This window comes from Orbicella franksi, chromosome 12 (genome assembly GCF_964199315.1).
Source record: "Orbicella franksi chromosome 12, jaOrbFran1.1, whole genome shotgun sequence".
In the NCBI taxonomy this organism is placed as follows: domain Eukaryota; kingdom Metazoa; phylum Cnidaria; class Anthozoa; order Scleractinia; family Merulinidae; genus Orbicella; species Orbicella franksi.
The window spans coordinates 1,191,132-1,212,091 of NC_138156.1; the positions used below are offsets into that span (position 1 = coordinate 1,191,132).

General features: G+C 38.9%; 2 protein-coding genes across 2 annotated transcripts; both read right to left on the reverse strand.

Moving 5' to 3' along the window:
* Nucleotides 1-42: 42 nt before the first annotated feature.
* LOC145463112 (transport and Golgi organization 2 homolog) lies at nucleotides 43-15,205 on the reverse strand. Its single transcript, XM_081446824.1, has 6 exons — nucleotides 14,928-15,205; nucleotides 9,145-9,325; nucleotides 8,238-8,697; nucleotides 6,471-6,593; nucleotides 3,093-3,332; nucleotides 43-1,582 (listed from the first exon to the last, which is right to left on the reverse strand). Exons 2-5 carry the CDS (start codon nucleotides 9,284-9,286, stop codon nucleotides 3,104-3,106), a joined length of 954 nt encoding a protein of 317 aa, XP_081302950.1. The 5' UTR covers nucleotides 9,287-9,325; nucleotides 14,928-15,205; the 3' UTR covers nucleotides 43-1,582; nucleotides 3,093-3,103.
* A 3,162-nt stretch (nucleotides 15,206-18,367) lies between these two features.
* Nucleotides 18,368-20,903, reverse strand: LOC145462589 (uncharacterized). The gene is made up of 2 exons (XM_081446153.1): nucleotides 19,522-20,903; nucleotides 18,368-18,569 (listed from the first exon to the last, which is right to left on the reverse strand). Exon 1 carries the CDS (start codon nucleotides 20,191-20,193, stop codon nucleotides 19,642-19,644), a length of 552 nt encoding a protein of 183 aa, XP_081302279.1. The 5' UTR covers nucleotides 20,194-20,903; the 3' UTR covers nucleotides 18,368-18,569; nucleotides 19,522-19,641.
* Nucleotides 20,904-20,960: the final 57 nt, after the last annotated feature.

A 20,960-nucleotide genomic window follows, 5' to 3' on the forward strand; every position in this document is an offset into this window, starting at 1 on the left:
GTTTGATTATGCTGTAGCAACTGTCATGTCAAAGGTCACACACATTGGTGTGCATGGTGTTGACACCAGGTTTATGTTTTGCTAGTTCGGTTTATTTTGGCTCATTTAAAAATTTAATTTTGTCTGGCGTCTTCGCCAGAGACTGGTGTTTCTTCTCTTCAAGAAGACTAAGGTACACATCAATTTGACTGAGTGTTTGTTTCTTGAAATCGATGTTTGCGTTTATCTCTCCCTTTGTTTACTTTGTTCGTTATCTCATATTCTGGCACCACATGATTCAAATATAGATGCTAACGTATAAGTCTGTTGACTATTTTGCGTGTTGTATATGCCACCATGGTTTAGATCAATCAAGATTTCATCAGTTGACGGTATTTGGTTAAATGTCCCACTAATGCGATCGCACTTCATATCGCACAACTCCTTTGCTACTGCGAGAAAGCTAATTTATTCATCCTGCTCGATTCAGGCAGGCAGATTTTTTATTGGTTGAAATTAACAATGCCAAGTCCACGAGTCCAGCCGTGAGTTCGGGGGAGGAGCGCGGGCTCTTTTTCCGAACAGCGGCTGGTAATCGAGCCTAAGTGAACCATCAACAAGGGATAATTACATTAAAGATCTCTCTGTTAAATCATTATTAAAATAACGTTAACTTGTGGGCATCGTCACAAGCTTGCTGCATGCAAATTATAAAGAAAATCTAATGACTAGATTTTCTGCAAATAAACAAAACCGATTTTAAAAGCCTGTTTATATTTATTCATGTTGCCATGGCAACGGCATATACGTCAGCTTAACTATCAAAAAAACCGAAGTTTGTGTTGTTAACTTGCTTGCTTCCATTTTGCTCTGAGCGACTTCCATAATTTTCGGTTCTAGACCTCGCACTGGAGACCGCGCATTTAAAAACTGCTAAGGTTAATCCTCTTTTAACGATAAAAGCAGAAATTCTCGCGCTCTCGTTGGCTAATTTTCATTGTCAATAAGCGGCAACACGAATTTATAATTTATGCCATGCATCAACGGGCGAGAGCGGCCAATTTGACAATTTGCTAATGAAGAAAACAAATTTCATGCGTCTGTCCTGTTACTGAAATTTCGTCATAACATCGTCAAAGTAGTCTGTGGATCCACAGCTACTTTGACAGGACAGACGCATGAAAAACTGGCGTTAATTTGTTAAATTTATCTTCTAAACGGATGCGTGGGTGCCCTCTGCAGTCTGCACAGGAACAATGGCGCGAGCCTCCTTAACAGATCTGGAAATATATGTAGCTGTTCTAAACACACAAAAAGTTAGTCTATTGGCTCTAGTCAGCATATTATAGCACAAACTCAGCCGGAATAATAATCTGCAATGTTTAGCTTTGTTTGGAAATAATACGTGGCATTAGCATTATGTCTTTCACAACTAGACGCATACATTATAAAGTGGTAGGGCAAGCAAATCTGGCCAAGGCAAGCAAGCTTTAGGGGCCACTGCCCCTAAGCAAAAGAGTGGTTCCTCTCCCTCCATAGTCCCTGCAATTGCCTGTAATTCAGTTTTTAAAAGCTTTTGATAGTTTGTTACTCAAAGGTAGAACTTAAGGTTGCTTCCCACCTTCAGAGGCAAAAAAAATCGTTTTTTTCTTTTATTTGACAAAATTTAAGTTCGTCATTTTATCTAGTGTTTCCAAAAGAGAAACATTAAAAATCTCAAAAAGCGGCCGAGTTATTTAGAAAAAACGTATTTTCAAATAAAGTTAATCAACTAGGAAGGTGTCACAATCTTGTCAACGGGCGAGAACCCTGGGGAAATTTTCGCGGCAAACGCTCATCGCTCGTATTTCATGTCATTTGCATATTTTTATTTACATATTTTTATTTACATCACGCACTTGACAAAAATTCCCACGTGGAAGCTCTTTACGCTAACTCCTATGGAAAAATCAAAAGCAGAAAAAAGGCCTTGGGTAAAGAAAACGAAAAAACCCGGCTCAAAGAAGAAAGAAAAACCTCCACATTATCAAGGAAAGAAAAAAAAACCTTGCTGAAAGCGACAAAGGCCCTTGGTTTGGCCAAACGCCTTCGACAATCTCGGCGTCTGCAGAAGATCCGGAGCGTTCGAATATCCTTGGAGCACGTAGCTTAAAAATCAAAGTTAACGTCAGTGCAGGCTGCGAACAAGATTCTTCGTTGGAATCTGGCGGAAGTGATAAAGAAAATGAAACCTACCCAAGGGAACTCATTTCAGCAATAAGGGTATTTCTTAAGCTGTCCGTCGATTCCTTAACGTCTTGGTTTTCAGCGGCACATTTTCCGCCTTTAACCTTTTTAACGCGGGTTTTGCCTTTGCCTTTGCCTTTGGCGTCTTTGCCCATTATATTACGTCGCCGTCCTAAATTGAACTCCACTGAGCGAGATAAAAAAAACATGTTGCAATGCGATGCTTTTCCCGGGAAATCTTGATCTATTGTCATAGGCACTAGGAGGTCCTGTTGTTCCATTGGTTTGCGGTTTTATTAGGCGTGATAATCTCCGGGCGTGGCGCAAGTTGTTTACGAACCTTTACAAGCTAAAATCTCGCATTTGATTTTTGGAGGAATACATCCACTTTGAGCGAATTTATAGGGTATGCAGATTTGACGGATTTTCTTGAAATTTTGCCAGAACATTCCAGAGATAATGACAAACCAAAGTGTGTCGGGAAATTTTGATATTTAACACATTTTTCCCGTGGCGTCCATTTACGCAACGAGTCTCGCATATTTTCAGCTACTCCAACTTTAGAAGTGGATATCTAGACAACTAATCAGAATATCGAAAAAGCCCGACACACTTTCGTTGATTGATGCCTTGTGAATAAGACTGTGCAGCCATTTTGCTCGCACTGCGGAATCCGATACCCGATAAATTCAATAGAAGAAGCCTCGGTCGTTTCAGGCCTTACCGCCTCCTGACATTTCCTAAAAGAAAACATTGCTGAAATTGTATTTTTTTCGTAAAGTACATTTATTAAGGTTTCTTATGATATATAGTTTGTTGGGGTTTTATTGAAACTGGCGTGCGCACGATTTTTTTCCCGAAGGGCACCTGCGAAGGTGGGAAGTAACCTTAAGTTATTTTAAGCTGGCTGTACACGCGTTCTTACACTTTCACCATTTTTGTTCCCATTATTTACAAGATTCACGGGTGATTTGTGACCTGAACAGTCCTCAGTCTCCTGAATGATGTCAAACTCATATGTGTTCAGTCTCCACTGGGCTTCATCTGGGTCGGTAGCACCCTCCTCCATGGTCCTCTCTACATAAGTAGCATGACCACTGCCATCAACTAACACCACAGTATTTGTTCTGAGAAAAAAGTTAGAATGGGTAATATGACTGGAATAGACAAGCTTAGCCAGGACTATTTACAACTATTGACTATTGGCATTCCGATTCCTACAATGACTGTACCCATTTCAATAACAGTTTCCACAAGGAGTAACTCAATGTCAACGAAATATTTGTAACTATTAACTTAGATCATGGAAGAACAACCAGGCATGGTTTCCACAGTGCTGTTTGTCACAACTGTACTATAACATAACAATTGATCTTGCACTGTCACTAAGGTAAATCTTTGCATCTCTGACTAAAAATAAAGAAAAACTGACCGCTAGTTCCTATGAATCTGAAAATAAACTTTGTTACATCTCACACAAAAATGAACTGCTTTCAAATGTCGATGTGTATTAGCACGGGTATCTTTAAGAACAATAGTTTTTCTTTTCAGAGGGTAAAGCATTTACCCCCATATAATGATGAATGCCAAGAGACTATGACCTAGATCACAGTCTCTTGTGAATGCCTTTATTGACCCAATATTGCTTTGAATTTTGTATTACTGAAAAATTTAAACCTACAACGTAGTAAGACAGTTATTGATTGGAAGCATTTGGAGATCTGTGGAAGCTAAGCCATAATTAAGTTTTATCCTGAAAGTTGTGCATGCACAATGGTTCCGGTGTCACAGTGATTTGGGTATCCCCAAGTTTTGGGTACCCCAGTACCCAAATCCCTAGTGTTTTGGGTATCCCCACTGAAGATAACCAAAACACTGAAAGCTTAAAACTGGGGCAAATGAAATCATCCACAAGTCTGCTCAAAACCCAACTGTCTTCTTGCGAAGCTTTGTCTCAATAAATTAAAGCATTATTTTGCTTGATATAAAGACAATACATCGCTGAAAACAGTCGCAATTCATACCAGACTGTCTGATCCGAGTCCGCTGTTACAACGACATACAAAACCGGATTCACGCGCCAAAAATCCTTGTATGAACATGCCCTTGGTGCCTGTCGATAACCCTTTAAAAGCACGTTATTTTAAACAAGAAAGGCACATTCTAAACCTGAGAGAGTTCGGCAACTTAATTTAATCAATACGCGAGTGAACACACAGAGATACGGCCACTGATCACGCAATATGCACACTGGTCTCAAGCTGTGACTGACCTCTGTGTATGTTGCCTGTCTGAAATAAACTTTGTCTTAGACCTTCTTATTTATCGCTCTTTCCTTGACCATCTCTCCTATTAGATTTTGCCGGCGAACAGTTCTCTATGTCATTAGAGGAGTTTTTTTGCTTCAGAAACAAATCCAAAATAAATATAAATAAAGCAGACAAGGCTTAAATCTTTGGACAAAGAGTAACAATTAAAAGTAGGATACCCAAATCCCTAGTGATTTGGGCATCCCCTTCCAAAGTGTTGGCTTGCAATCATTTCTTCAATTCAGGGTAGCCAAATCGACAGAAGATAAAAAGGCAAAGCAAACTTAAAAAGAGGAAAGGCATTCAAGGGAGTGAAGGACTAGAAATGCCAAAATGTAAGGGATACCCAAATCCCTATAAGTGATATTGGTGATTTAGGGCAGCCAAATCAACCAAAGATTAAAAGGCAAAGCAAACTTTCAAAGACAAAAGGCTTTGAAGGGGGGAAAGGACAAGAAATGCGAAAAATTAAGGGATACCCAAATCCCTGGTGATATGGGTATCCCCTTCCAATAACGGTATCTTTGTTTGTTAGCATTTCTTTAATTCAGGGTAGCCAAATCTACCGAAGATTAAAAGGCAAAGCAAACTTTCAAAGACAAAAGGCTTTGAAGGGGGGAAAGGACAAGAAATGCGAAAAATTAAGGGATACCCAAATCCCTGGTGATATGGGTATCCCCTTCCAATAACGGTATCTTTGTTTGTTAGCATTTCTTTAATTCAGGGTAGCCAAATCTACCGAAGATTAAAAGGCAAAGCAAACTTACAAAGACAAAAGTCATTCCAATGTGGAAAGGACTAGAAATGCTAAAATGTAAGGGATACACATATCACTGATTTGGGTATCCCTTACATTATAGCATTTCTAGACCTTTCCTCATTGGAATGACTTTCGTCTTTGTAAGTTTGCTTTGCTTTTTTATCTTCAGTTGATTTGGTTACCCTGAATTAAAGAAACGATAACAAACACTCTGGAAGGGGATACCCATATCACTGGGGATTTGGGTATCCTTTACTTTTAGCATTTCTAGTCCTTACCTCATTGGAATGACTTTCGTCTTTGTAAGTTTGCTTTCCTTTTTTATCTTCGGTCGATTTGGTTACCCTGAATTCAAGAAACCATAGCAAAAAAAACACTCCAGAAGGGGATACCCATATCACTAGGGATTTGGGTATCCCTTACATTTCAGCATTTCGATCTAGTTCTTTCCTCATTGGAATGACTTTCCTCTTTGTAAGTTTGGTTTGCCTATTTGTCGATTTGGCTGCCTGAATTAAGGAGACGATAACAAGCAAGCATATTGAAAAGGGAATTAATAGGAGGGGTGGTCAAAGAAAGAGCGATAAATAAACAAGTATAAGACAAAGTTTATTTCAGACAGGCAACATCCACAGAGGTCAGTCACAGCTTGAGTCCAGTGTGCATATTGTGTGATGGCCGTATCTCAGTGTGTTCACTCGCATATTGAATAACTATCGAACTATCCGAGGTTTAGAATGTGCCTTTCTTGTTTAAAATAATGTGCATTTCAAGGGTTATCGATAGGCACCAAGCACATGTTCATACAAGGAACTTTGGCGCATGAATCCGGTTTTGTATCTCGTTATAACTGCGGACTCGGATCAGACAATCTGTTATAAAGTGCGATTATTTTTAGTGACGTTATGTGTTTATGTCAAGATTAAGAAAGCTTTCATTTATTGAGGCAAAGCTTCGTAAGAAGATAGATGGTTTTTGAGCAGAATTATGGATGATTTCACTTGCCTCAGTCTGTGGTATTTAACGCTTTCAGTGTTTTGGTTATCCTCAGTGGGGATACCCAAAACACTAGGGATTTGGGTACGGGGGTACCCAAAACTTGGGGATACCCAAATCACTGTGACACCGGGCAATGGTTGTCTGCAGAAGTGTCCTAGGCTCTTGACCATTAGGGAGCAAATTTTCCTGATATCTACCTTGTTCCATATCTCACTTCCTTAAAGTTGACAAAAATTGCTTGGCTTGCACGGATCAAATTCATGTTACAACCTTCATCTTGGGATCCAAAGAAACTTTTCTCGTCACCACAACTGAATTGTCTGATAACAAAAGCAGCCAAATTAGCCTGTAAATATGAAAGTGCAGGCACTAAAGATTAAAACTGATTTGTTAAATTAAAACTGATTTGGGGTAGGGAAATCACATGATTATCGTAACGTCATTTTCGAAAAGCTCCGTTTTCGTGACGAATAAGTGTGGACGGTAAGTTTAACCGTAGAAAAAAAGCTGCGTTTTCAGATTTCTCCGGCGTTGACAGGACCTTCAAAACATTTGATGCACGACCGGTTCGCTTTTTAACTTGCTAGATTGGGATGATCAATAAAACGTTTAACTGCAATGGAGAATGTGTATCCAGTAGCCTCAATTTGTTCATGATGAACTGGAGATTAAAATATAACAACACATCTTAACTGATGAAAAAAACCAGTTCATGTAACTAAAGCTGAGAACGATTCACAGCGATTCCAACGTGTGTGTAGCGAGAAGCCAAAAAGTCTGTAAACTGATTCCGTATTCTCGCGAGACGAAATCTAAGTTTCCAGTACAATGACCGTTTTTCAAGATTTCCAAAAACTAACCTGATATCCTTCAGTTAGTCACCTAGGTCTACAAACTGACCAAATTTAAGAAAAATTGATATTTTTTACTGTGGCCACGACTTCTTTGATTTTTGCAGACAATTACTCGGCCCAATTGCGTCAAACTCAAAAAAATGACACCTCGTTCAAGTGAAAAACAAAAATTAAAAACAGCGCGAACGGGTCAACTTTATTTCGTTTCTGTAACATTCGGGAAGTTTTAGCATCAAAGCCATCAAGCATAAAATTTGTTTTCCGTTTAGTTGGGCGTTTTCGAATTACAATTTTAGCTGATAAAATTTAGGTATCCCATGCATCTAGGAATATTTTGCCTCTCAAAGTCCAACCCTACGTCCTCGTCGTGAGAGGTGGAAACAGGTAATGCTGGCTAACAGGGCTCTGGTGAAGCTGCATAGGTTAATCTCCCGTGCAGTGGATTCAACGGATTACGGAAACATTAATCAATTTCACACACACCATCGACTTGGGGAGGAGAGGCTTGTCACACAGACAGCATATGACGCAGCGTAGGGCAAGCCATCAGGATCCTCCTATACAGCCGACAACTCTTCTCTCTCCAAAGTCAACATCCCTATTAGGTACATGGAACGTGAGAACTATGTTCCAACCAGGTCGTGCTACCATCATAGCAAATGAAATGAAGAGGTAAAAGTTATCAATTCTCGGACTGAGTAGGGAAACTGGCTAACAGCATCATCCGGCAGGCGGTATGCTAGAACCCTCAGGGAAAGAGGAAGAGGGGTCGCCCAAGGAACTCCTGGAGAAGGGGAGTGGAGTCTGAAATGAGGAAGCCGGGCCAGACCTGGAACACGCTAGGAAGGCTTGCCCAGGACAGAAGCCGATGGAGAACTGAACTGGTAAATGGCCTTTGCCCTATCCAGCTAGAGCTAAGGGGCAAATCATCACCATCATAATCATCTACGAATATTACCGGGAGCAAAGTGCCAAAAGGTAGGCAGGCTATCAAATTTGTACACAACTTTATGCGCATCTAACTGTGTCACAAACTTGAATTCTACTTGGCTTCTTCTTACCTAACAGAGCTATAAGTAGGAAAAATGAAGTGAGTTTGAAGCTACCAACCTTTGCCGTAAATTCAGCAAGCCCATAAGCTTGTCAACAAGTTCTTGTTTGGTGGAGGTTGCCTCTAATATTTCAGCAAATCGTTCCCTTCCATAAGCCATCTTGGGCCAAGAACAATTCAACACTTTATTTGATAAGACATGTATTCCAGGCTTCAACAAGGTGACTTGTTTCTCTTCAATGTTGCAATACCATCCAACCTTGGTCTCACCAGTTTGTAGTAAATTTCCCACCAAGAGATTAAATCCATTGTACTTGTCAGATTGGCTGCTAACAGACTCAAGGTATCTTTCAACATCATCATCTCCTTTAAGAAAGCCTGGCACCAGATGTCCTCTTCCTATTGCATTAGGGTCTATGAACTTAGGTGCTTGTCTGTAGAAAGTGATGGCTGCAAATTTTCCACTAGTGGTCATTCCTAGCCATGTTCCACCTTCCTTTCCTTGCTTTAGATCCATTCCTATCAAAAGGAATTCTCACATCAACTCAATTTTGTTAAAAGCTCGGTTTGCAAATCATATAGCACTGCTGCCTCTTCAGAAATTCAAATTGGACTGTGTGTTTTTCCTAGTGTAGGTATGGGGTGATAGTTTCAAAGGCAGAGATTTCTCTCTTTCTGCTCAGTCATAGGCGCTTTTTGTGCACAAATACAAAACCATATGCATCAACAAATTGGACTGATACAATTTGAACTCCACTTTCTTCAACTCTTAGGGGGCTTAAGGTAGTTGATACTAGATAACTAAATAAGTACATCACATGATTTGAGTTCTAGAGAGTGAGAGTTTGAGGTAAGCAAGGTCCAAAATCATGATAATAATAAATCAGCTAAAATGGAGTGGACTCGTACCATTTTATGAATTTAATATAAAACCATAAACGCGTATTATGCATTAAGGAGTTTTACCTGCGAGTATGTTGGGAATTTTCTCCCAAAAGTTAGCATCTGCTGTTGGTCTGAAATAAAATTCATCCCTATTTACTGCCATAATAAGACGGTATCCATCAGGGCTTGGTTTGTCACAGAAGTAGAGGAACAAGATGCACATCTTAAGGGCTTTGCTTAGCAATATTGTGTTGTAACTTATCTGTGAATATAAAGATGTGCATTCACAAAATGAAGAATTTTTTATTTAACTCCTGTTAACAAACGATCAAAGGAAAAGTAAAGTAATTCACAAAAATATTGTTACTAATAATAATTGTTTCCTTCTGTGGATCAAGAATAAAATTTGGACGTTCAATTAGTGCACGGTGACGGTTATCACTGTTAGCAAAGGATAAACCAATCTAACTACACTAAGTAAATGTTTTCACTGGACGTTTTTATTGTAAACAAACAACGGCATTCTTCATCCAGTAGAAATTTCAGATTGATCATATGTATTTTCGCTTTGAAAGTGTTAATGTACAGGTAGTCCGCCTTCATTCGCTGGGGAGCCTGTTCCATAATTTTGGACAGAGATATCTAGTAAGGTCTAGTAAGCGAGTGTTAGCCAAAAGTTGCAGAATTAAAATTGGGTAAAGCGAAGTCAGAATTGCGTTAATTGTAATGGTTAGTTTGGTTCTTCAGTAACATATGACTAGTTTATTCGCTGGGGAACCTGTTCCATAATTTTGGACCCACATATCTAAGCGAGTATTAGCCAAAAGTTACGGAATTAAAATTGAAAACTCTTGATCGAAAGCTCGCACATGCGCAACTCATGATACTGTCGCTTAATCGAGTTGGAAAAGTAACTGTTTTCACGTGATTTCCGGTTTTCACTCGCTAAGCGACCTGAGAAACCGCTCGTGAAAACAACTAGTTCATAAATTTGGCGATCGTCTTAGGTTTTAAATGCCTTTATTATCTTTTCTACTGTTAAGTATTTTATGAAATTTGTAAATAGACCTTTTTTTCAGGTAGGTGTCCTGTATAAGTAGAGGATTTCCCCTCACCTCAAGTAAGTGACACATTAGTAAGGCTGCTATAATTATTCTTTATAAGCAAAGGTTTGGTAATACATAAGCATGTTACTTTATTTGTCTTTAGTGTTTTTAATATTTCTAACTGTAAAGCGCTTTTGAACTTTTAGGATATTGGCGCTATATAAATATTTTATTATTATTATTATTATTAAAAATAAGCGATAAAATGCAACAACGTTTCGGAGTCGTCAGACAGCATTATCAAGTTTAAGATGATTAAAATTGACTGTCACAAATAGTTCGTTGAGGGTTAACACAATGAATAATTGATTAAGCATATTAGCTTAGTTTTTTACCTTTTCGCTTATGATACAAATATCCTTTATGCTGATAAAAATCTCAAATCGTTGTAAATTACCGTGAATCAAGAACTAAACAAACTCTTCGACTGGCTGATCGCTACTAAATTGACACTGAATATCAAAAAAACTAATTTTGTCCTGTTTTGTCCAGTTCAAACGAAACTGCCTAAACTCGTGATACTTGATATAGAGTACAATAAGAACATTGCGCTAGAGCATAGAGTATGTTAAATATCTTGGGATTTTAATCAACAAGAATCCGTCTTGTTTACAGGATTCTTTTCTAGATTTCTCCGATATCTTACTATATGTAAATGGCTGGTAAATCCTAAAATTAAACTGTTCCGTTCCCTAATAAATAATAATTAATATGGGTCAATGTAATGGTTTCCTGATTTGCTTTTCTATTTTATCATTGTCTTTTTCCCCTCTTTATTTTCATAATCAATGTAGTCTTTATATTTTTGATAATCTGTAATTGCTAAAGCATGCCCACTTAGATTATCCTTTGCTTCCTGCGGGCATGCTTATTTTTTATATAGCTGTTTGTTTAAAAGGATTGTAATCAATAATTTAAGTGTAAAAGTGTAAGTAAATAAATAAATAACGTGGACGGTGCTGGGGTCTCAAATGTAGTAAATTTCCCTAAATGTTGTCAAGGTCCTAAACGTAATAACTTTTGGTCCTTAATGTAATAAGGTCACCGACTGCCATATATAGAGCGGTTTTCAATTGAGTGTCGTTAAACCAAAACCAAACCAATTACTTAGCAATTAAACTTCTCAGCCAATCTCAAACCGTGGTAAAACCAAAACCAAAGTAATTGCCTGATTACTTTCGAGACCTTTCGACACTCAGTTGAAAACTGCTCCATTGATATTTAGGCAGTCTAAAAGTTGTACGTGACGCCTTATTTGCCGTAATTACGTACAGCGACTATCAGAGCAGAGGCTGCGGAACGAAATGAAAAATAAGGAGCAGGAGGGGAATAGAACACAGGATCTGAAAAAAATATGTTCGAGACGGTACAGCCAAACCGGATCGTCAAGTGTCCGAAAATGCTCGAGGGGTTAGGGGCCGTCAATTTTCATATTTCTTTACAAAACCAGTTGACGTGTTTACTTTGAAGACAGAGTACTAATCGAGCTACCCTGTCTGCTTTCCCTGGGGCACCCTTTTAGGCGGGTTATCTTTCATTGCATGTACACTGTATGTAAACAGTTATAACATGAGGGTGTCTATGGGGTTAACCGTTAGCCGCAAAACAGCCAAAAATTTAGCCGTTAGGCGTAGAAACCGGAAAAAACTAACCGTTAACCGTAAAAAAAAATGTTGACGATACACGCCATGAAATCTAGATGGTTTTCCAACGCCACATCACGTTTCGATGACGCTCTCTGAGCTCGGGTAAAAGGACTGTGAATTTTGCATCCAAGAGCGAGCTTTGTTGTAGCCTGGTAACTCGGTTAGCCGGGCAGCCTCTTTACATGTCAACAAACTCTTATAAAGAGCAGCTTCAAATAAGAACCGTGAGGTGGCGGGGATGATGGGCATTCACCAGAACTTACTCAATGATTCATGAGTCCAAATATTTTAAAAGACATTGGTTGAAGTTTATAACCTCTATTGTTAATAATTAACTCAAGGTTTGTCGATGTTTACTTCTGTAAAATAAGACATGCAATAAAGATAAAGGGAAATTGTGACTCACTTCTGTGGCATCTGAATATTAAAGAACATTAATTGCAATCCCCATTAACTTAAGGACTCCGTTCACGCGAAAATTTTCCAACATTGATTTTTTTCTGAGACTTTTACCACTGTAAGATGATGAATTAGTTATGTCAGAAATGTAAAAAAAATAGGGTGTCACCGACTTCGTTTTGGAGAGAACATGTGAGGAAGAACATCTAAGTCTGAAAAAACTCGGGCTTCGTTAGCGAATAAGGCCACAGTGTCTGTAAGCCCAAAAATATTGCAATTAGATCTTTCAAGTGAAATGTTCACTACCAAATGTTGTTTAAGTGGACCTATTAAGTGAATTTAGTCAATTGGCGAGGTTCCTTAAAGAACAAGTCGGCGGGCCAGTCTATCAATAGTTACAAATGATTTATTATTATTATTACTTTTAGTACTATTATAGAAAAATTGAAAGTTAGAGAAAAAAAGTGAATAAAATAAAAAGAAAAAGTGGGAAAAGAATGTGATATAATAGATAACATATTTTTTGTTTGTTTGTTTGATTGTTGGTTATTATTTTATTTTTGACTACTGCTACTGACATTTTAATTCAGAAATGATTCTGCGAACCTCAATGAAGGAATCTTCATCTTCGAGAACACTTAGTAGTTTGTGTTTAATTTTGAGTTTGAATGATTTCTTTGGTAGTTCTCTCAGAGAGCTTGGTATCTCATTCCATAGTTTAGCACCAATTCTTGAAAAGGCGTTTTTTGTATTTCAAGTCTTGAAGCTTTTATGTAAAAATTATCTGAAGTAGAAGAACGTGTGTTGTAAGAATGGACACTAGACGTTTTCATAAATAAATTACGTATTTTAATTGGGGCAGAAGCAGTGCTAACGTCGTGCATAAATTCAGATAAAGTTTTATAGTATAAAAAGTTCAGAGGCAAAAACTTAGCATTAATGAACAGTGGAATGGTATGTTCATTTTTCTTTGCGAAGTACATGAAACGCAATACACGTTTTTGTAATATTAAGATTTTATTCAGGTAAGACTTATAGGCCCGACCCCAGACAGATAATCCATAAGTGATATAAGGAGAGATTAAAGACTGATAAATATTTCATAGGGTGTGGAGAGGTACAAAGTGTCTTAATTTTGCAATAAGACCTACGGTTTTACTAATTTTTAAAGCGATATACTCAATATGGATCTTCCAAGAAAGATTATAGTCAATTAATATTCCTAGATACTTTATGTAATCTTAGCAGTCTAGGGAAACGTTCATATTCTTCTCATTGTCAAATATGCTTATTTTAGGTTGAAAGGATAGTCTCTTTTGATATGGACGGAATATGACGAAATTTTGTCTGCTTTCCCCTGTAATTTCAGGTTTAGGTGAGGTTTTATCACGCTCGAGAGTTAATTAAATTTTGGGCCAAAATGTATTACATTTAGGACCTTTATTACATTTAGGACTTAGGACCTTTATTACATTTAGGGCCAAATTGTATTACATTTAGGACCTTGATTACATTTAGGGACATTTATAGCCTGCGAACAGGCTCCCGGTGAGCCCCAACGACGCGAGGGAGCCTGTAGACATTCTACTGATGCTGCTGTTCTATGATACCAGCCCCTGGTATCATGATATGATTGGTGAAATCGCTGATTGTCGACATTTGAGATAAATATTTGACAGATCTTTATAAACTGCGGTTGACCGCCCTACACGATGGTTTTTAACGTTTATAGCGCGTATCGACATGGCTCTGTTAATGATGGAGCAGGGGACTTGTGTTGGTAGGTTTTATGTCAAACTTAGTCTCAATTTGAAGAGTTTTGTTCAGTAATGTATGCATACCACCCCCGGGCTGTATACCAAGAATAGGGGGCACGCCATTGCCATTCCACGAGAGCTCAAAATAATATAAATCAAAGTAGTTCCAACAATTTTCAACCAAAGATAAATGTAAAACACGATATATGAATTCATACCGGCTTGGGGTATTTTGGAAGAAGAAGATAAGACGAAGATACTTCAGTAAAAATCGTATTCGCACCGCTTTCAGAATACTATCAGACGCAAGGAAGTGTGCCGCACAGATATTACGTTAAATTATGCAAACATAACTTAACTTTTTTAAGGAGTGAAACGTTTTAAAACATTCAATGTTTAGCCACAATAAGAATTACTATCCACACAGAGTAAGCTTACTACATGCACACTCGTAATTTTTACATACACAGCTGGTAATAACGAAATTCTTAGTGTAAGGTTATAGACTGGTAATCACCGAGAGCGACAGAGCGTGAGGGGAATGAGCCAGCATCTTCTTTGCAGACGTCTCGTAATAAAGTGTTTGAGTCATTCAGTTTATTTCCCGTTCAAAAACGAAGCCAATAATTTTCAATATTTCAGGTTACGCTCAGTTATTATCAGTTTTCTAAGCCTATTTGAAATACCGATCCTATTATTCGTATCACAGAAGCTTAAATCTGCCCTAACTTAGTAAAACTTAGTTTTGTTTTTAGCGTTTGGAGTTGTCGAGGATACCTAGCTTTCCATATGGAAACCGACCTGGGACTGAACCAAGATAGGAACCTGAGTTAGGACCAAGTTAGGTGCCGAGAATTAGGGCCTTCAATGAGGCCAGATGGTGATCTATTTTGAACGCACGGTTTCCTTATATTATATACCCTTTTTCTCGCCTTCAAACATTTCCAAACACTCACCTAAAACGATGTTATTCCTGACTTTATCCACGGACCAGTCGAGAAAATACGGAATACGTCGAGAATACGGGAGAAAATACGGAATACGTCGAGAATACGGTGGGCTCGATTACAAGCCGCTGTTCGGGAAAAGAGCCCGCGCTCCTCCCCCGAACTCACGGCTGGACTATTGGACTTGGCATTGTTGATTTCAATAAGAAATCTGCCTGCCTGAATCGAGCAGGCTGCATAAATTAGCTTTCTCGCAGTAGCAAAGGAGTTGTGCGATATGAAGTGCGATGGCATTAGTGGGATGTTAAACCAAATACCGTCGACTGATGAAATCTTGCTTGATCTAAACCATAGTGGCATAAACAACACGCAAAATAGTCAACAGATTATACGTTAGAATCTGTATTTGAATCATGTGGTGCCAGAATATGAGATAACGAACAAAGTAAACAAAGGGAGGGATAAACGCAAACATCGATTTCAAGAAACAAAACACTCAGTCAAATTGATGTGTACCTTAGTCTTCTTGAAGAGAAACAACACCAGTCTCCGGCGAAGCCAGACAACATTAAAATTAAAAATCAGCCAAAGCAAACCGAACTAGCAAAAAAAAAAAAAAAAAAAAAAAAACTCTTCTATAGAATACAGCATGTAATGCCCTTCCGCAACAATAATGTGAATCAAAATAGGTTGAAGGGCCAAAGTTAAAAGAAGTGGCGAAAACGCCACAAATTTTACGAGCCTTAGGCGTCATGTGGGCCAACCTATGATTGTCATCAGATGATATTTCCGGCCACCTGAAGCGCTGCAAGAATTACATTATGAATTTACGTCACAGACATGCTTTGCCGCTCACGCGTCCAGCCGTCTCTTCTCGGGGAGGAACGTAGACCGGACACGAGAGAGCGGCGGAAATCGAGCCTAAGAATACGGGAGAAAATACGGAGTACCGGAAATACATATTTTCGGTATACGTAAATACCGCAAATTGTACCTGAAGAAGACTGGTTTGACCAGCTGATGGAGTACACCAAATTTAGAATCATCCTTCTTTGTATTGGTCTCTGCTTCGAAAACGGCTAGAAAGAGCAATTATTAAATTGTAACTTAATTGTATTTAATTTAGTGATTTCACACGGTATGTGTGTTTTGCCGCCTTTCTTTAAAGGCCGGTCCTCACTTGCGACGCAAGCATAAGCACAAACACAAGCATAAGAAGCTTATGCGCTAGTGAGGAGCGCTGCGACATAAGCATAAGCTTTCTTCCTATGCTTATGCTTATGGTTAGGAAGGATGGTAAATATCAAAGAAGCAAACAAACAGACTAAGATTTATTTTGGAGGCCCTTGACCCTGCACATCTCTTGTTTTATGCTCATTGACTATGCATGATTAAATAATCGCAATGCTTCTATTGGTTAGTTGTATGATCACACATAACCACCTTTTGCATTTTGCAAAGTTTTGTGCAGGGTCATCCCCAAAAATAGCAAACAAAAACATACAACAAAGAACTTTACCAAGTTTCTTAACCAATTCCGTCGATTAACTATGGTTAAGTGAATGATAATTCTTGTGAGCTATTATTGAAGTCTTTGCAGCCCTCATTACCCAGAGCATAGTTATTAGAGGGAAATGGTTAGAAAGGCCGGTAAACATCAAAGAAGCAAAAAGACAGGCTATCAAACACGGAGCGAGCCTATAAAAGGCAAGGATACGCCACCTTTGAAGCACTTTGTTGGCTGTTTTGTGTAATGATAGAAAGCCGAAATAACAGTCGCACAACAGTAGCAGTCGTGGAGAAATAGCATTTTTTTCGTTAAAACAACGGAGTCGTTTACATAGAATAATTTAAGGAAAATAATTAAAATGCAGTGAAAATAACACTTATATTCAGATTTATGAGCGTTATGATTGTGTAAACAAAATGCAAATTGCACAATCCCTCAAACTGTTCTATATTCAATTCAAGAAACTGGAAACAAAAACTACTACAAAGAAAACAAAGAGAACTTGAAAAATGGCAAAGTGAGATTTCGCCTGAATATCGAAGTTAGAAAGGAGAAGGAAGACTCGTGGCCGAATGCAATAAAGACAAATATTGCGTGCGTAAAAGACCGACTGAATTTTAGCAGCAAGAGTACAACAGCAGCCAATGCTCACCATGGAATCTCTTTTAGATAACTGGCTGAAGAATAACCATATTATTGCAGATATAATATATTATCTTCGCCGTGTGCTTGTATCTGGATATTTCACGAGTTTTAGTTTCCAAACTTATTTCTCAACCGCGTTAATCCATGAAGGAGCAAAGACACTCCACTTTCTTTTCAGGCATCAAAAGTACTAGAGAAAGCATTTTATAAACGTGAGTAAACAGCTCGAGTTCATACGATACGCCTTCACAAGTGGAAGTAAAAAAATATGAAGTTGAAATAAAAAAATTCAATTATCTTTCTAAACTATTCTCCTGAAGCTATCATTCATTTAGTTCAAAAGGTATTGCTTACTTCTAAAATGAAACAGAAAATTATACCCGTCGCTCTCCAGAATTTGGTGGCAACGCGCTAAAATTAGACCTGAGTGAATAAGCCTATCAAATGGGAGCATTGGTCGTCCGTGATCGTGACTAAAACATCCCACAATTTTGTAAATTAAATTTCTGCCTAATATAGTATTTCAAATGTTCAGTATACAGATTTATTTCATTTTAGCCGTTAATTGTAAATATTGTACATAATTGTAGTTTGTATGTTACTGTATATTATGTTGATTTCTTTTGCGATTTTTTTCTCGGAAAAATTAGCTTGTATAATAGCTACTGTTAAATTCGAGAAAAAAAAAATAAAGTTCATTTATATACGTATGTATGTATATCACACGAGTACATACGAGTGACATACGAATACATACCAGTAACAAGCGAGTACATACGAGTGACATACGAATACATACCAGTAACAAGCGAGTACATACGAGTAACATACGAGTACATACGAGCACATACTAGTACATACGAGTAACATACGGATACATACGGACACCCACGGTAACAAACAGGTTTTATTTGGATTTTAGATGTACTTATGCTAAGAAAATAACCAAAATTTGCAAATTTGAAAGACAGTTAGACTGTTTTAACCCTTACTTGAGGAAAGGGAGAGGGGTTCAATTGTGATAACAGGTTTTTGGGCCGCTTAAGTTGTTACCCTTGTTATTGGACTTTCACTTAACTGTTAACTGTTGGCTTTTTCATGGTTACGAATATCGGCAAATTCTCCCTTCACACAATTCATTGAGCGAAAAGATCCCTTCCCCCGTAACAGCACGCTACACACACATCCCGAAGCCTTCACTATGTTATTACTTCGAGGAAAATAATTCTTGTGTGCAATCGCTAAATCTTGTGTGCAATCGTCGCAATCTGCGTTTATTGAACGCGCAACGTCGCATCACCTCACATCCGCGATCAGGTTTGTCTGTCTGTGTGTTTGTGTCGCGGACGTATCTATGTGGCACACGCGCATGTGTGTGGTACCCGCGGGTGTGTGGCACTTGCACGCGCTCGCGTGTGTCTGTGCAAAACATGACCCGCGCACATGTAAAAATGCAATGTAACAAGAAAAAATGTTACATGTGGAAATTCATTACCCTCCTATCAACGTATGTTGCTCCTATGTATTCGTATGTAAACCTGCATGTTACCGTATGCGCCTGTATGTATCCGTATGTTGCTCGTATGTCTCGTATGTTACTCGTATGTCACTCGTATTTGCTCGTGTGTTGTTCTAGTCGTTGGGATTTGTGAATTGGCAGGCTGAACACCTCAGCATGTTGGAATGTCCTTGACCCTGCACATCTTTTGTTTATTGAGGGTCATGAAGGGGGGTACCAAATCCCAGTTCCCAGTCCAAATTTTTGCCAAATCCCAGTTCCCAGCTTAAATTTTGTCCAAATCCCAGTTACCAAATCTAAAATCCCATTCCCAGTGATTGTTTGCAGACTAATGTGTATAATTAATTAAAAGCGCGGCCTGACGTCGTTTGGATACACACATACCTTTACCTGGACTGAAGAAAATCTTTCACTCATCTGATGAGCAGTCTTTGTCTTCCAGCTCCTTGATGACATAACCATATTGAAACCACTTGTATCATCTACACAATCCTCTTCAGACTCGCTGTCTCCACTTTCGCTGCTGTTTACTCGTCACGTTGATCAGTGCAGGTGAGAACCTCCGCAAACTGTTCATCAGACTCACCTTCTGGACGTTCTGCACTTTCTCCCGGCACTGAGCTTTACGCACGAGGAAGTGAAAACTGCAATTCTAATGGATTAAGCAATGTCTGTCTTTCATACAAATCCAAAGGCAGTGTCCCAGCTCTGTCCATGGTGTTGTCTTGTCGTACACTTCGCTGCCTTACACTCTTGCCGTATCGTTTTGCCCACACTCTCATCTCTGCTTCATCATTTCCAGACAGTCTTTCTCCGGCCGGTTTGGGAATTTCAAAAAGGACCAACTGGCCAATAGCAGAAGGTTCAACAGGGTAGTATGAGTTGGGATGCGTGTAGCTATGTGTAGACCATGGTGTCACTTTCTTTACTCCTTCTTCTACTGATGAACCAAAAATCTCTGCGTATTCGTAGAGAGTAAATGTTTCCTTCTTAAAATGAGTGACTGCATGTTGGTTCTCAACATTTAACGTCAGGAGTGATTATAAATTCTAGTTCCCTTCGAAATCTGGATATGAAGACAGATCTTTGATGTTGTTCTCTACCTTGCAAAGCGATTGTGCCATCAGTTCCAATGACTTGTTAGATAAAGTACCCTCTGGCACATCAGTGGTTTCTTTTGCCAAGGACTGTAGCTCTCTCGCCTTCCGTGAGCAATACTTCACGTACTCCAGCACCTCATCCACCATAGCAATCGCTTCATTAACCGACTTCTGTGGTTCTCTAACTGTGCTTTTTCTGAAATGAATGTTAAAAGCCTTCACCAGGACTTGTGACTTTCCAAGGAAGTCTGCAATCGCTGTCAACGGTCTGTTGATTAGTTTGACCGCGCCAGAACCAGAGTCTGTAACGTAAATGTTACGATCAAATTCAACCCAGATTCCAATTGGTTGACACAGTTTCAAGTATGATTGTGAACCATCACTATCACCTTTACTGTGTCCTGCAATCACAGCAACAGCCCCAGATTTAAAGAGCTCAACGGAGTGCTCTTCCCGGGTGCTCTTCGCAGAACAAAATATCTTTACCAAACCAAGCAACATTCACTGCTCGTGATGATATGGGTAGGCAATCACTCCCTCTAATGATTCTTGTTACACCCTGTGATGGAAAAAAGACATGAAGAACACCATCCGCACAAACAGCAAGTTCATCCCCTGAGAGTGCCAAAGAACTAACATGTTCAATGTGGTCCACATAAAATATTGCATGGTCTGCAAACCCCCTCTTTGCAGCAGAATCCTCAACTCCACACTTTTCCATAATCATCTTTTGTAATTCTCGGGCTGCAGCTTAAGTTTAAGAAAAGTTTACAATTTTCTGTGTGTATTACAGCATTTTCTGCGTTAATATACTTGATTTCGATGATCATAGTCTGCTAATTGGACGCCATTTTTATCTTTCCCGCCACGTGCAAACATGCGCATATCATTCCATCAATAACAAACCGCTGACCAGGAAAACTGACAGGACTTAACAATAAAACCGTGTGGAGCCTGGTAGCTAGAACGCGAAAATGAAAAATGTAATGATTTTATGTGTCTACGGAAGTCTTATGATGCAGAATTTTTAATTCTTTATTCAAAAGAATAGGCTCAATTAAGCGGTGGTGTCAAAAATAGGGTCAGAGAGCGCTAAAAATAAAACTCCCATTCCCATTTTTTAAATTGTTCATCCCATTCCCAGTGGTTGAATCCCAGTCCCAGTGCAGTGAATCCCATTTTCTCAGCCCAAAAAAGGGCAAGTCCCAGTTCCCATTTTACCGCTTCACGCCCCTCTTTATTGACTATGCATGAATGACATAATCGCA

Excerpts from the sequence above, each read along its gene's own strand:
- LOC145463112 (XM_081446824.1), bottom strand. The coding sequence starts at position 9,286 with ATGTGCATCTTGTTCCTCTACTTCTGTGACAAACCAAGCCCTGATGGA. Across the intron at positions 6,594-8,237 it reads TTGCTGAATTTACGGCAAAG|ACAATTCAGTTGTGGTGACG; the intron begins GTTGGTAGCTTC and ends TTTTGTTATCAG. Across the intron at positions 3,333-6,470 it reads GAAGTGAGATATGGAACAAG|AACAAATACTGTGGTGTTAG; the intron begins GTAGATATCAGG and ends CTTTTTTCTCAG.
- LOC145462589 (XM_081446153.1), bottom strand. The coding sequence starts at position 20,193 with ATGTTGCTTGGTTTGGTAAAGATATTTTGTTCTGCGAAGAGCACCCGG.